Source organism: Passer montanus, unplaced genomic scaffold, assembly GCF_014805655.1.
Source record: "Passer montanus isolate IOZ18808 unplaced genomic scaffold, ASM1480565v1 scaffold81, whole genome shotgun sequence".
Lineage (NCBI taxonomy): Eukaryota > Metazoa > Chordata > Aves > Passeriformes > Passeridae > Passer > Passer montanus.
In genome coordinates, this window is record NW_024373368.1 from 3,182,720 (window position 1) to 3,197,867 (window position 15,148).

General features: G+C 57.2%; 2 protein-coding genes across 2 annotated transcripts; both read right to left on the bottom strand.

Moving 5' to 3' along the window:
* Positions 1 to 4,319: 4,319 nt before the first annotated feature.
* On the bottom strand, positions 4,320 to 7,290 carry VPS37D (VPS37D subunit of ESCRT-I). The gene is made up of 5 exons (XM_039732908.1): positions 7,140 to 7,290; positions 6,795 to 7,096; positions 5,826 to 5,997; positions 5,245 to 5,327; positions 4,320 to 5,101 (listed from the first exon to the last, which is right to left on the bottom strand). Exons 1-5 carry the CDS (start codon positions 7,288 to 7,290, stop codon positions 4,604 to 4,606), a joined length of 1,206 nt encoding a protein of 401 aa, XP_039588842.1. The 3' UTR covers positions 4,320 to 4,603.
* A 967-nt stretch (positions 7,291 to 8,257) lies between these two features.
* LOC120513482 (fibrinogen-like protein 1-like protein) lies at positions 8,258 to 14,437 on the bottom strand. The gene is made up of 4 exons (XM_039732986.1): positions 14,280 to 14,437; positions 11,881 to 12,024; positions 10,722 to 10,784; positions 8,258 to 9,317 (listed from the first exon to the last, which is right to left on the bottom strand). The coding sequence occupies exons 1-4, from the start codon at positions 14,281 to 14,283 to the stop codon at positions 8,683 to 8,685; spliced, it is 846 nt and encodes a 281-aa protein (XP_039588920.1). The 5' UTR covers positions 14,284 to 14,437; the 3' UTR covers positions 8,258 to 8,682.
* Positions 14,438 to 15,148: the final 711 nt, after the last annotated feature.

Consider the following 15,148-nt stretch of genomic DNA (forward strand, 5'->3'; position numbering starts at 1 on the left):
TGGTGACAAAGTGACACATCTTTCTTTTTGGTGGCCCTGGGTGGTAAATGCTCCTTGCACTTGCTGGAAAGCAGGGGTGAGGGGCAGGCAGGGGTTTCACATCCTGACTTCAGCCAGTGAAGAAGAGGGAGGGAGGGAGGGAGGGCGGGCAGCTCTGTCTCCCCTGCTGGGAAGGGTGGGCAGGCAGCCTGCAGTCAGCAGGGCAGGGTGGCCTCTCTGGAGGTCCTGCTCTGTGCTGCCTGTCACCCAGGGGTGGCTGTGCCCTGCTGACATCCCCTGAGCTGCTGCCTGGGCAGGGGAGGGTGCCCTGAGCTCCCCAGTGTCACCTTTGCCCTCGTCAGGCCTGACTGCTCCTCTGCTCTGGGGAGGATTTCAGGAGCTTGGGCAGCAAGTGGCTGGAGCTGGTCCAAATGCACAGAGTGCCTCCCAGCACAGCACTGCTCTGCCCCTTTTTCTGCTTGTGTCAACAGTGCCATGGTATTCTTGCTGTTGCCCAGTTGTTTCCTTGATGGAGAGATGCCAGGAGAGCTGGGTTTCCTTTAGCCAAGGGAGCACAGCCTGTGGGGGTGCCAGGAATGTGACTGTGAGGGTTGAAAGATCAGCAGAGGATAAAGCTCAGCAATTCCCTGTGGCCTTTACATCCCCCAGGATGCATCCCTGGCGTGCCAGGAGTGTGACTGTGAGCTGTACAGGGTTGAAAGATCAGCAGAGGATCAGGCTCAGCAATTCCCTGTGGCCTTTACATCCCCCAGGATGCATCCCTGGGGACACTGACACACAGAGGATTGTTCCTGAGAACAGGAGCCCCCCTGCAGCTGGGGCAAGGCAGCCATCAGCAGGGTCACAGCAGGGAGCAGCTTCTGCTCCCAGCTCCTTTTCCTGCTTTGGGGATGTATCCCTGTGTCCAGTCCCTGCAGCCCAGCCCAGCAGCAGACTGCAGCAGCAGCTGAGCTGTGCACAGCCCCCCGTGCTGGGGGCTTCACCACACTCCTCCCAGCAAAGACCTCATGGTGTTCACAGCAGGGATTTCTTCCTCCTCAGCCTCCAGCCCCCTGGGGCCACTTTTACAGATACTGTAGCACATCCTATCCCTCACACCCTGGCTCCCCATTTCACTTGCCTGCACGGGATGTGTGTGTCCGTGTTGGATGCTCTTTGCTCTCTTGTCCTTTGCACCAGGTTTTGCCAGCTGTGTGTCACCAGAAGGGTGACAGTTGTCCGAGGGTGAGTTGCTGGTGGGGCCTCAGCCATCATCCCATGCTCACCCTCCCAGGCCTGGGCTGCTCTGCCCTGCACCTTCACCCCAGGGGTTGTTTGGGTGTTGCTCGTTCCCACCCTTAAATCACTGACAGCAGGCATCAAGGGAAGCACCCAAATCTGAGTGGTTAACAGCCACTTGGGAAGTGGATGCTGCGGCAAGCTAAGGAATTCTAAGGCTCCACAGGGAAACTTAAACAAGCTGGATGGAGCCTGATGGCCCCAGTGCTGAGGCCCTCCAAGCTCAGTGCAGACCCCATCCCCACCCCAGCCCCTTTTCATGGGCTGACCTCCCCATAACTGTAGGTTTGGGGTGCTGAGCTGCCCCCCTCAGCTGCTGGGTGCTGCAGCCTGGGAGTGCGGGGTCTCTGCCTCATCAGGGCCTCCTCCTGGAGCTGGCCTGCTCTTTGGAAAGGAAGGGTCAAACCTGGCTGCTGGCAGATCTCTGTGCCAGCTGGGGACATGAGGGGCAGGAACGGGGAGCTGCAGGCTGGGCAGTCCTGAGCAGCAGTGAGGGGTGAGCCTCCACCCCCTAAAAAGGGCTGGGCTGGCAGGGATGGGCTGAGGGGACAGCCCCTGGAACAGCCCCAGCCCTCACCCGTGTGGGCACAGCTCTGCCCTCCCGGGAAGGGCTGCTACGGTTGGCAGCTCCCCCTCCCTTCTGCAGCATCCCCTGAGGCCACTCCTTGGTTAATAGAGTTAATTGTTAACACTCCTCCCTCAGCAGCCCCGTGCCTGCTCCAGGGGCCCCAGCTGGGGCACACTGGCACCCCTTTCCTGGCTGGTCCCAGTCCAGGTTTGTACCCCTTTGGCACCCCATTGCCTGGGGCTGTGGCTCAGGGCATTCCCCGGGGGAGGGGGGCACCCTCTTCTCCTGGCTGTTCTCACTCCTGGGCTGGGGCAGCTCCTTTTCCAGCCTGGAGCCAGGCATGGGGGGCACCCCAGCTCCCTGCCCAGCTCTGGCTGCACACCAGCTGGCAGAAATGAATGCAGGTGCACACCCAGTGGCAACCTCTCCTCCTTCTCCTCCCCTGGGTGAGCAGCAGCACTTTTACCCTCCTTAGCTCCATCCTGCAGGGCAGGGACAGGCAGGGAGAGCCACAGCGCAGGCAGGAGGGGCAGAGGGGTCACCCTGTCTGCTGTCAGCCTGTGAGCCAATGTCCCTGCCTGCCCCGTGTCCCCAGTCCCAGCTGGCCTGTGCAGGGCCTGGAGCTGTTGGTGCCAGTGGGCAGGCAGGCACCCCTCAATCCCCAGGGATAGAGGTGCCAGGATCACCACAGCTGGGGTATCCAGCCACCCATGTGCCACAAGCTGGACAGGACCAGCTGCAGGGTGGCAGGAACCTCAAAGGGCAGGGGCTCACCTGGCTTGGCAGCTTCCCAAAGGAGAACCCAAGGTTCTCCCCCCTGATGTAGGGTGGTGGCCAGCCCAGCAGGGCCATGGGGTTGCCAGATCCTGCCCAGTGCTTCCTGAACTTCCTGGGGTGCTGCAGGGCTCGTGTGGGCTGACAGCCAGCCAGACCATGGGAGCACAGCTTACCTTGGGCTCACACTGTCACTGCTAGTGCTGCAGCTCTCACAGGACACACTCACCTTGCCCAGGCTGCAGGGACAGCTGCTCACCCCGAGTCCCCATCCTTTGGGCCACTGGGGTGACTCAGGAGCTGCACAGGGCCAGGGGAGTTTGTCCTGTGCACACCCACCCAGCCTGGGGCTGCCCAGCCTGGGGAGCCGTGCAGGGCAGGCACTGGGGGGGTCTGGCTAGTTTTTGGGTGCCTTTGGTGCTCGTGCACCATCTCATGCCTCAGTGCTGTGCCTGGTCCCCTGTGGCAGGGCAGTGACAGCCCACCAGCACGGCCTGTGGCTGGGGCTCAGCCCAGGCAGGTGAGCACAGAGCCTGGCTGGCAAACAGGCCTTTCACTGCCAGCCTGAGCCCAAAGCAGGATTCAGGAAAGCAGCAGGTGCTTTGTGAAACTCCAGATATTCCAGTGACTACCACCTCCTCACATGCCAGTAAAGGCACAGTGGCTGGCCCCCTACTGATCCTAGCTTTAAACCTGCTTTAACTGGTAATACTGGAATATTAGCCATAAATGAGGGCTGAAGTTTGGCATAAGGCCAGGTAGCCTCAGTGGGGGAGGGTGATCAGACCCTGCAAGCTAATGACCTGTATTTTGGGGTGGTTTGTAGCCTGAGCCAGGGCCTTCTGCTGCTTGGGATGATTTCCAAGCAGTGTACATAGCAGTGGCAAGATGCAGGTGGGACAGGCAGCTGGGAAAGAGGAAAAGAATGACAGAGCCAGACAGGCTCTGAGAGCACCAGAAGAGTCTGAAACCAACCCAAAAGCTAAAACCAGCACAGTGGACATGCCACAGCAGGAAACAAGCAGCCCAGGAGGCTGCAGCTGGAGGAACCAGGCTGTCCCCTGGGGATGGGGAACACCACCCCTTGGACTCACCATCCATCCTGTGACACTAAGGAAAGGAACAGAAGAGCCTGGGACGGAACAGGCTGAGAGCTCAGGCCTCCTGCCACTTTTTCCAGTGAGGGCTGGTGGAATGGGGGAGGTGGGTAAGGAATGACAAAGGGCACAATGGCCCCTGAGGGGATGAGAAAGGTGGACACAAGTACAGGCTGATGTGACCAGTGGCTGCCAAGCTGTGAGCAAGCCCAGCTGGCCACGGAGTATAACCTTCCATGGGGTGAGGGCTTTGCTGCTGGCATGAGGCATGCTGGGCACCAAAAGCCTTCCCCATGTGCAGGGACAGACTGGTCCTTGGCACCTCTCTTGAGGGAAACACAACTCATGGCAGGCTCTGCACCCCTTGCAGGAGCTCTCAACTTCCCCAGCGATGTCCTGAGCCAAGTGCAAAGGAAAGGTCTGGGGGCTCCTCAGCCTGGCAGGCTCTCCTTGGCTGCCAGGCACCTCCAAGCCTGGCAACTGCTCCCTGGTAACCCTTTCCTCCCTGCCTGTCTCATCCTGCTGTCCATAGCCAGAACCAAAGGGCAGGGCACAGAAGGAGCACACACAGCATGGAAAGAGGCTTTATTTAGGAAGCATGTGGCACACCCAGTGCTCCTGTGCCTTTTCCCTGCTCTCCCTCCCAGCTAAGCCCACTGACATCCCTATGAGCCACCCACTCCCACTTCCATCCCGTTCCTCCTGCTGTGGATGCAGAGACCTCCCCAAATGCAGGACCCCTACCCAGCCATGGCACCGGCCCCACCTCCATCCCTCTGAGAGCACCCCCAGACCCTTCGGAGCCGTGCCTACAGCACCCCCGCCCCTCGGTGCTGCTGCCCAGCCCCGGGGGATGCAGGAGCAGGGCCGTGCCCGCCCTGCCGCGCTACCGGTGCGGAGGCTCCTGCTCCCGGTGCTGCTGCTGCCCGCGGCCGGGCTGGGGGCTGAGCACCGGGATGTGTCCAACGAGGCGCAGGGGAGAGCCCGGGCTGGGCACCTCGGAGCCGGGAGATGCCGGCTGCTGTGCCAGGGCTGGCAGATGGTGCTTGGGAGGTGCAGCCGGCACGGGAAAGGGCACAGCAGCCTCCGAGGGGACGAGGAAGGCAGGCACAAAGCCGTAGGACAGCTCAAAGGCTTTGGGGGCCACTCCACTCTGCAAGGGGGCAAGGCGGGCTGGTGCCATGCTAGCTGGGGCACCTGGGGACCCCGCAGGGCCCATGGGGTCCCTGCCCACCTGGTCCTTCTGCAGCTGGTCCTTCTGCAGCAGCTCCTGCAGTTTCTCCAGCTGTGTCCGGCAGACGTGGGAGCGTGTGCGGCTCTGGCAGAAGGACTCCAGAAAGGACTCGAGGGGCAGGTCCTGGGCCAGGAACTGCTTTATCTGTGCCTGTGGGATGGGCAGCGTGAATAGAAGGAGTACCCCTTGGACCCTGGGCTCTTCTGCAGGCCCTGGCACATGGGAGGGCATGGAGAGCACCCTGAGGCTCTGGTGAGGAAGGGACAAGAGCACAGGGGTCTCAGCTAACTCACCTCTGACTCTGCTTCGGAGGCATCAAGCTTGGCTTGGAGCTGGCCCAGGGCACTCTGTGGGCTCCACTTCTCCAGGTAAACCTCTGTGTGTCAGAAGGGGATGGGGCTGCCAACCTTCCCCTGGACATCCCTGCTGCTGGGGTTGCTGAACTTCCCATCCTCAAGCATCAGCTCCCCGCTCCTCGCACTGAACCCCCCCCAAACACATCCCTGGAGCCACCTGCACACCACAGCTTCCATCCCACCCTGGCTGCCCAGAGAAGCTGTGGATGCCTCATCCTTGTAATTGTTCAGGGCCAGGTTGGACTGGGCTTGGAGCATCCTGGTCTAGGGAAGGTGTCCCTGCCCACAGCAGAGGATGGAATGAGATGATCTTTAAGGTGCCTTCCAACCCAACTGATTCTGTGACTCCATGGCTGGTCCCAGCTAAGGTTTTGCTGTGTCACATCATCCCCCACCACTCCTGATCATGGCTGAACCATCTCCTGGGGTAGGATCAAGCATGCTGAGCCCACCTGGACCCTCATATCAACAGGGGTTGCTCTGGATGTGGCTCGGCCCAGAGGCTGCACCTCACTCACCCAGGCGCTGCTGCTTGTCCCAGCAAGCCTCTCGGATCTCCTGCAGCTCCTGGTACTTGATGGCCAGGGAAGCCTTCCCATCCTCCAGCCGCGGGCGCAGGGACAGATTCACCTTGGCCTGGGTGCAGTTTGAAGCCAAACACGTTTCCCGCTCCAGCTGTAGACTCTGGAACTGTGGGAATGGGATCGGGGCCGTGTGTGTCAGCAACGAGGGAAATGGGCAGAACCAGTCAGATCCAGCACCTTGCTGGGCGGGGGACACTGTCCATCCGGGGGTGAACCCTCTTTCTCCGCACTGTCTCCATCCCTCTGCTCTGCCTGGGAAGGCGGTGCATCCCGGCGGAATGCAGCGGCTGGAGCCGGGCTGCGCAGGCTGCTCAACCCGACCGCGGCAATCCCAGCCGGCTGCCCGGCCCCTCTGCAGGGACAGCGCTCGGCAGAGGACACGGGTGTCACGGAAGGGACACGACCCTCCCCTCGCTGCGCACACCCCGCCTGCACCCGGGGCCACCCAGGGAAGAGGCTGGAATCGGGCCGAGAGCGATTCCACAGCAACCTGCGCCCGTTCCGCAGGGAGCCGGGAGAGCGCGGGCTCATCCCGGCTGCGGAAAACGAGACCGGGCTGGAGGGCGGGCGAGGGGCCGGGGCCTCTGCAGATACGGGGATGCGGGGACAGCGGACGGGGTTCGGTGGCCGTGGGCTTGGTGGCCATGGGTTCGGCACCGGGAGCCCCGCGCAGCCGCGGTCGGGATGCCCGGGCGGAGGTTCCCCGCCCCGCCGGTGGGCTCTGCGGAGCCCCCGGGATTACGGGCGTCAAGATGCGGGCAGCGGGAGCCGGGGCCGGCGGGAGCACCGGCCCCGCAGTGCCGCTCCGCCCTGCGCACCGGGACAGCCGCGAGGAGCGAGCGGCGCCCGGCTCGACCCCAGGGCGGCGGGACAGCGGCCCCCGGCCCCCCGGCCCCGCCGTACCTTCCTGCTGAGGCGCTCCCGTTCCGCACCGCAGCGCGCCGCTCCCGCACCGCTCCCGTACCGCACCGCACCGCTCCCGCACCGCTCCCCCACCGCACCGCTCCCGTTCCGTACCGCACCGCTCCCGTTCTGCACCGCACCGCACTGCTCCCGCCCCACACCGCTCCTGCACCGCTCCCGTACCGCTCCCGCACCGCACCGCGCCGGCCCCGGCCGGAGACACGGGCGCTGCTCTTGCTCCACGCACACCGCTCCCGTTCTGCACCGCTCCCGCACCGCTCCCTTACCGCACCGCTCCCGTTCTGCACCGCAGCGCACCGCTCCCGCACCGCACCGCTCCCGTACCGTACCGCACCGCTCCCCCACCGCACCGCGCCGGCCCCGGCCGGAGACACGGGCGCTGCTCTTGCTCCACGCACCCTGCACCTGCTGCGCGCACCCCGAACCCCCCGTGAGCGCCCTGCTCCCGGCTGTGCGCACCCTGCTCCCCCTGCATGGATCCTGCACCCGCTGTGACCACCCTGTACCCGCTGTGGGCACCCTGTACCCCACTCTGTGCACACCCTGCTCCCCGCTGTACAGCCCTCAGCCCTCCAGGGGTGTCCCGCACACCGAGTCCCTCCTGCCGCCACCGCGGTTTCACTCCTCACTGCCCTGCACTGCCCTGGGACAGCCTGGTGCCCTGTCACCCACTGGCACAGGAGAGGTGGGAGCTGTGGGACACCCTCTCCCTGGGGAGCCCTGTCACCAGGAATACCCTTGTCACTGGACACACTGTCCCTGGGACACCCTGTCACTGGGGTACCCTGTCACTGGGGCACAGTATCCCTGGGGCACCCTGTCCCTAGGGCACCCTGGAATACCCTGTCACTCAGACACCCTGTCCCTGGGGCACCCTGTCACCAGGACACCCTGTCCCTAGGGCACTCTGTCACTGGGGCTGTCCCTGGGGCACAGCATCCCTGTGTGACCCCTTTGTCCCCTGAGGAAGGCTGCCCCACTGGGATCAGGAACTGCTGCCACAGGGTCACTAAATGTTTGCAGGGATTCAGAAACCTGGAAGAAAAAATTCTGGGACCCCTCTAACAGCCATGTTTCCTTGCTCTACCAGCTTCTGACCCTGGCACAGGAGAGCTGCTCTTCCAGCCAACACAAATCCATCCTGGAGCTGCCCTGTGGATCCCCTCCCTATGCTGTGCAGATCACAGGGCCTTTGTCACAGTGTAACTGGGTTTAATTTTCTTACATCCATGAGAAATATTAAAGGCTTTCTCTGTCCAGGCTGAGTAGTGGAAGGTGTCCCTACCCATGGCAGGGGGTTTGGAATGAGATGGCTTTTAAGGTCCCTTCTAACCCAAACCAGGCTGTGATTCTATGGTAAGCCTCAAGACTCCAGTCCTGGCTCCTGACATGGGATTTCTCAGGTCCCAGGGGAGAAGATCAAAGGTACAGAACAAATGTCATTACTGAAGAATGAGCTCAAGCAAGCATGTTTATTGGATGCCTTATCAAACACTGCAGAGAGGCTCAGAGTATATGGAAATTTGGGGCATTGCTTCCTGTGAGTTCTGGAGACAGCAAGGAAACTGATGTAACTGCAGGGCTGCGTGTTTTCCTCCTGCAGGGAAGGTTCATGTGGAATCCACAAATTTCATCAGTGTTTTTTAAATTCTTGATTATGAACATAATAAGAAGGAATCATTGGCAAGCACAGGGGAACGGAGCTGAGCAGAGGGGAGTCTGCAATTGGAGAGGGGGAGTGTAAAGTGGCATTTCATTAAAGCCCTGCTACCCTTGTGCTCCTCTCTCTGCTCCAGGGAGGCTCACACTCTTTGGCTGTGCAGAGCCTTTGCAGAGTGTCCACTGTGGACAGGAGGAGGAAGAAGCACTAACAATATGAAGCTGGTTTAATGAGGATAAGAGAGGATTTGCAGTTCCCCTTGCACAGGTTGCCCCATGTCAGGCCCCCCTTGTAATTCAGCCGCACGGAGTAACACGACGAGTACCACCACCCGCCCTCATAGCTGTAGGCACAGTTCTTACTGTAGGTGTCCTGATCCTGATCCTTTGTGGAGAATTTCATGTTGTCGTGCATGTTGTTGGGATTGTCTGAGGTCATGGCATCCCCAGCTGTGCCATTGTAGGAGCCCAGCCTGAGCCGGTAGCCGTGGGACTCGTCCTCCACGCTGAACAGGTTGTAGTCAGCGAAGCTGAGGTTGTCTGCCGAGTCCTGGATGACAAACCTGACCTGGTAGACCTTCTGCTTGGCAATCTGGTGGATGTACTCGGTGCCCAGCCAGTACTCGGTGCGCACGTTCCCGAAGCCAAACTTGTAGGTGCTCCAGGACTCGGCCCAGGTGACAGGGGTGTCCCTCTGGTTCCTCTGGATGACGGTCCAGCCGCCGTGGGTCACGTTCATCTCGCAGTACACCACGAGGTGGTGGAGCCCTTTGGGCTGGATGATGTAGACGCCGCTGTGGCTACCACGGGGGATCTCACTGCAGTCCTTGGGCCACCCTGAGGCTGGAAACAAGAGCTGGTTATTAAATCCCCCTAAAAGTGGGGTGTTTCTTTAGTGTCTGAATCCTTTTGCACACACATTCCTAGGCTCTATTTCTGCCATGTGCTCACAGGAGTAAATAAAAATCTTGCCATGATCAAAGTTTATCGAATCAGGGCGCCTTTGACACAGGAGTAACGTGCTCTGACTCCAGTGATTCAGAAGGCTGAACAATTGCTTTATTAAGCTATATTATATTAGGCTATATTACTACTATATACTACACTATACTATACTATACTAAAGAAAAACCTGTGACCCTTTCCGACAGTCACGACACAGCTTTGATCCAATTGGTCAATCAGTCCAAACAACCATCAGCAAAGTCCAATTAACAAATCCCTTTTGGTAAGCAACCTCCATAACACATTCCACATGTGCCAAACAACAGGAGCAGCAAGTAGAGATAAGAATTGTTTCAATTCCCTTCTCTCTCTGAGCTTTCTCACTTCCTTCCCCAGGAAAAATCCTGGGAGAGAGAATTATGTCTCTCTTTTCAAAGAGTATGTGAATGCCACAAGAGTTGAGCTTCACATCTTCCTGAGACAGGATTCAAACTGCTGGGAACGCACTGTGAAAATGTCTGGTGAGACCAAGCCAGGATCATTGTCACCCAAGGATCCCCATCCAGGCTGGGCTGAGTCTGTGTTGTGCAGATGAGGTATCACCACAGACAAATGCAAATCTGGGGGACAAAGTCACTTGCTGGTACAGCACAGAGGTTTAGTGCTTTCCCCAGAGAGAGGGTGACCATGACATCTATATCTCTAACAATTAAATCAGCTCTTGGGATCTCAACAGGGCAAAGCCGTTGTTGTTCTCTGGCCTTACCCAAGTAGCTCTTTGGAGACTTCCTGACTTGTTGGATTTGATTATGGATTTCCATGCTCCAAAATGTCTGCACCTCATACAATAAACTGCTGAAAGTAGCTACACACTGCTGGGAAGGAATTTGCTCCACTTCCAGCACCTCTGTCACCAGCTGTCCCCACCCATGCAGGACCTATCTTTGGCCTTATGGGCTAATGTTGAGCCAGCCAGTTCAGTAATTCTGTCACATCCAGTCTTCTCATCCACTGTGTAGTGAAAACAGGAAAATGACTAATCACCACCTCCCAGTAATGAAGCATCACTTTCCAGTTTGGACCTTTATCTGGAAAATTCCCCTTGCAAAAGCACCTCATCAAGTACTGAGCCAGGACACAGCTGGTAGCAGAGTCCCCAAGGCTGTAGCTGTGGCACCTCTGCAGCCCATCAGAAAATCAACACATTCCTGGCAGGAGCCAGGGCACGTGTGGGACATGGGAGAGTTGTCTGAGAGCTCTTGGTGAGCCCAGTGATGGTGGAACCCAGCAATGCAGACTCACCATGGCTCACTGGAGGGTGGTGGGCGATGTCCCTGGCCTGTCGGACGTGTCCATCACCATCACCTAAATTAACACAGGAGACAGGATGAGGGTGGGGAGTAGGCAAGGCAAAAGCCTTCTCTGGATGATATTCCAGTTTACCTGTTCTTAATTCCAGAGGGATTCACCAATTTCACATATCAGCAAGTTGGTAATTTGGAGGAATTTACATGGTGCTAGAGTGAGGCTGATGCTTTTTTGGTGGAAAGTATTTGGGCATACTGTGTAGGGGAAAATCCCTAATGGTGGTGGCAATACTGGGAAGATGGTTGTTAGAGTGCAGAAGCAGTCAGGGACTTGGGAGGAAGCGGGATTAAAGAGTGGGGGAAGAAATTTGAGAGCAGACACTGAAAAACTGGCTCAGCTGCCAGGAGTTGGGAGAGGTGTCTGCTCAAAAGGGAATTTGAAGGATGTTGCTGGAAGAGAGGATGGTTTAGAATGAGTTAGTTCAATTCTTTTGCAAGGACATCTCTCTATCCACTGATGGCTGTAAAACAGAAGGATCAGTCACAGGTTTTTGGAATCACAAAAGCCATTCCACAGCTCCTGTTTTTCCCCTGAGCATTTCTTCAAGGCCTCCTCACTGCTCCTGGTACCTGTAGGTTACTCTGTGCCATCACCTGGTTGATTGCCCTGTGCCAGTGCCACTGCTTAAACTCTTTGTATTAACTTCATTTATTTCCTCTTTGTATTGAGATCTCCCTTGAATTCAGTTCTCCACTGATGATTTCCAGAGATGGGAGCTGTTCTCCCTGTCCTCAAAACACACAGGGAGCATCTTTAACCCTTCTTCTGCAAGGAAGAGCATGTGGCCCACAAGACTTGGGCTTAGTCTTGCTGCCAATTTGTCCTTTCTCGTGGGATCCTGTGGGCTCTGAGCTTTGGGCTATTGTCCTCTCCCTTCTGGACAGAAGAACTTCATGCCATGCAGGAGATGAGACAGCCAGCAAGCAGTGGGGTACCCTAAGGTTACTCTTGCTCCAGTCAGACACTCTCAGGTCAGTATTTAGTCCTTCCTTGGTGTGACAGAGCTGAGGGCAGGCTGGTGAGGGTGCAGGCTGTGTAGGATCTGACTGATCAGGACCTTGTTAGCCTCTCCCTGTTGCAGGGCCATACTTACCCAGCTGGGAGGACTCTGGGGGAGCATTCATGATGTCATCCATTGTGCCATTGAGGAGGTACAAGTTTCTTATGTCAACATCAGGAAAAGATGCTGCCAGGGCCAGCAGGCAGGTCAAAAGCAAGAGACAAAGGCACTGGGTAGCTGAAATGGGAAGAGATTGGAAGAAAGAGATGAGAACTCTTCTATTGGAGAGCCACTAATCCCATTCAGAGTAAAACAGGAAAATAAAACTGTGTAGAGCTCCCTCAGAGCCATGAGCCCCAGGCAGATGAGTTCATTTAGATGAACTGTCCTGTACACATTAGCAGGAGTCATTAGTGGTGGCACCTGCTGTAGTGATATTTGAGACTAAAGAAGTGCCAAAACCTTGTCCAAACCCAAAGTGTCCATAATCAGAAATCCCTATAAAACTCATACCCGGAACTAGACATAACAAGCAGGGTGAACATGGAGGGAGGGATCCCCTTCCTTCCCAGCTCCCATCACGATCCCATGGCCCATTCACAGAATGCACAGAATCACAGAATCACAGAATTCACAGAATCAATGGGTTGGAAGAGACTTTCAAGATTATTGAGTCCAACCCAGCTCCAACAACTCAACTAAACCCTGGCCCCCAGTGCCACATCCAGGCCTTATTAAACACACCCAGGGATGGTGACTGCACCACCTCCCCAGGCAGCCAGTCCAGAATTTTATCACCCTTTCTGTGAAAACCGTTTTCCTAATATCCAACCTATATTACCTTTGGCACAGCCTGAGACTGTGTCCTTTCCTTTCGTCAGTGCTGCCTGGAGAAAGAGCCCAACCCCAGCTGAGCCCAGCCACCTTTCAGGGAGCTGTAGAGTGATAAGGTCACCCCTGAGTCTCCTTTTCTCCAGGCTGAGCACCCCCAGCTCCCTCAGTGGCTCCTCTCAGGGTTTGTGTTCCCAGCCCCTCTCCAGCCTCGCTGCCTGCTCTGGCCGCGCTCGAGCGTCCCAACGTCCTTCCCAAAGTGAGGGGCCAGAGCTGGGCACAGCACTCGAGGTGTGCCCTCAGCAGTGCCCAGTGCAGGGGAAGGGTGACCTCCCTGCTCCTGCTGGCCACACCATTCCTGCTCCAGGCCAGGAGCCATTGGCCTTCTTGGCCAGCAGGGCACACTGCTGGCTCACGTTCAGCTGGCTGGGACTGCCCTGGGGCTGTGGGCAGTAACACCCTGGGGTCTGGGTGGAACAAGCCCCAGGCAGGGCTGTGTGTGTGCAAGCAGCAGGACAAAGAAAGGCGGCACAGCCTTCCAGGAGTCAGAGTGGGTCTGGGGTAAATGACGCCCTCTCTGTGGTTATGTTGGTTATGTGGCTGCTTCAAGATTTCCATATGTGGACAGCTGGTCTGCTCTGCTCTGGGTCAGAGCACTAGGAAAAACCAGCACACTTTTGGCAGTATTCAAGCTAAGTAAGATACAGAAAATTTGTTTTGGTTCCTAAAGAGTGGGACACTGTGGAGCTGCCTGCCCATGGGGAATTCTGTTCCTGAGAAGATACAGCTCACCTGGCAGATTACTGGTGTGAAACCCCCACTGTTCAAAACCAAGCAGAGCCAACACCTATTGCATTTCCCAGGGGTATCTGGGTTTGGCACCATTCTCTGGGATGCCTGAGAAGGAAAATGATCATGGATGCCAGCCTGGAACCACTGTGTGGAATTGCAGCCACCCTAGAGACAAACACCCTTTCTGGGAATGCTCAGAGATGTCCAATCTATCGTGCTGGTTACAGTTCTACAGCAAGTCTTTTAAACACACTTCAGCCTAACTGATTCACTTCCCAGTTCCTACATAACATTTGGTGTGTTGATATGTTTGTGTTTAGGGACACGTTTAAAGATATTTTTCCTTGAGGCCCCCAGGGAAGAAATGCTCCCCCACTGCCAGCCCTTCCCCTGGGGCTGGTCATGAAAAGTCTGCATAGGAAGGAGAAGCAAAGGAGGATCAGCCCCTTGTGGGTACTCTGCTGGGGACAGCAATGTTCCATTGAGCATCTGACCTCAGATCTGGACACCTGCTCAATAGCACACGTTCAGCAGGAAAATTTAAAACATCCCTTTTCTACTCTAGAGTAGAACACTTTCTTTGGAGAACTGAAAATTGCAAAGAACGGTAAATACAAAACTTGTAAAATGGTCTGTGGCACTCCAGGGCTGCACTGGTACAACCTGGAAATAGCAGAGCACGCAGGCTCCTGCCCCACTCCCAGCCCAGGGCAGAGCAGGCGCAGACAAGGACTCAGCACCAGGATATCCAGGGTGTGGGGAGGACAGACCCTGCAGCAAAATGCTGGAATACCCTGTGAGCTGAGCCACACACAGGTGCCATCCCATCCCATCCCATCCCATCCCATCCCATCCCATCCCACACTCACCCATGCTGTCTCTGTGGGCACCCTGTGGAGCACAAAGCTGGGTGGTTTTGGCCTGGCTGGAGGGCTGTCCAGCCTGAAAGTTATAGGGTTGAGCAGGTGAGGGGGTGGAGGCAGGAGACCCAAACCTCAGCACTTGTCCTCTGGTTGGCAGCAGTGGCTTAGGGCTTATTTGCTCTCCAGCATCAAGTGATCAGTCCTCAGACAATGAAGTCACTCAGGTGAAGGGCTTTCTCCAGAGGCAAAGCAAATAATTTGGTGGCAATAAGCAAATGCCTTAAAATAACCACAATACAGTGAGCAGTGTTTCCCCAGGGAATGACGTTCTTGGGGCATCTCCACAGAGCTCAACTGGTAGGTAAACAACCAGGTGACTTTCACCTCCTGGATGGAAATCAAACATCAGGCATAAATCACACTCTTCAGAGTCGACACTGAGCTCAACAGCCCCTGGGAACCCCACAGACCCTTCAGGGAAGAGGTACTCCAGTGTTCCTGGGAAACTGAGCCCTGGACTTCAGAAAGTTCCACTCCAGTGCCTCCTGACACCCCTGCCCTGCCACTGCCACGCTGTCCCTTGTGCAACACTCACTGTGCCCCCCCGGCACCATGGTGGCCCTTGCAGCAATCTCAAGGGAGTTCTGGGCATCATGAAGTGCCACTGATGTAAAATGGTCTCACTCTGAGCCCCTCTAGGGGCACATACACCATGGATGTCTGCAGAAAATGCCAGACCTCCCTTTTCCCAGGGATGGGTGCCTGCACTGTTCTCAGTTTTGAGGGCTCCTGCAGCCCAGCTGCCGCCCTGGGCTGGACAGGCAGGGCTTTCTGTCACAGGCTGTGTCCTTGCAGTGTGGTCACTGGCCACGGGC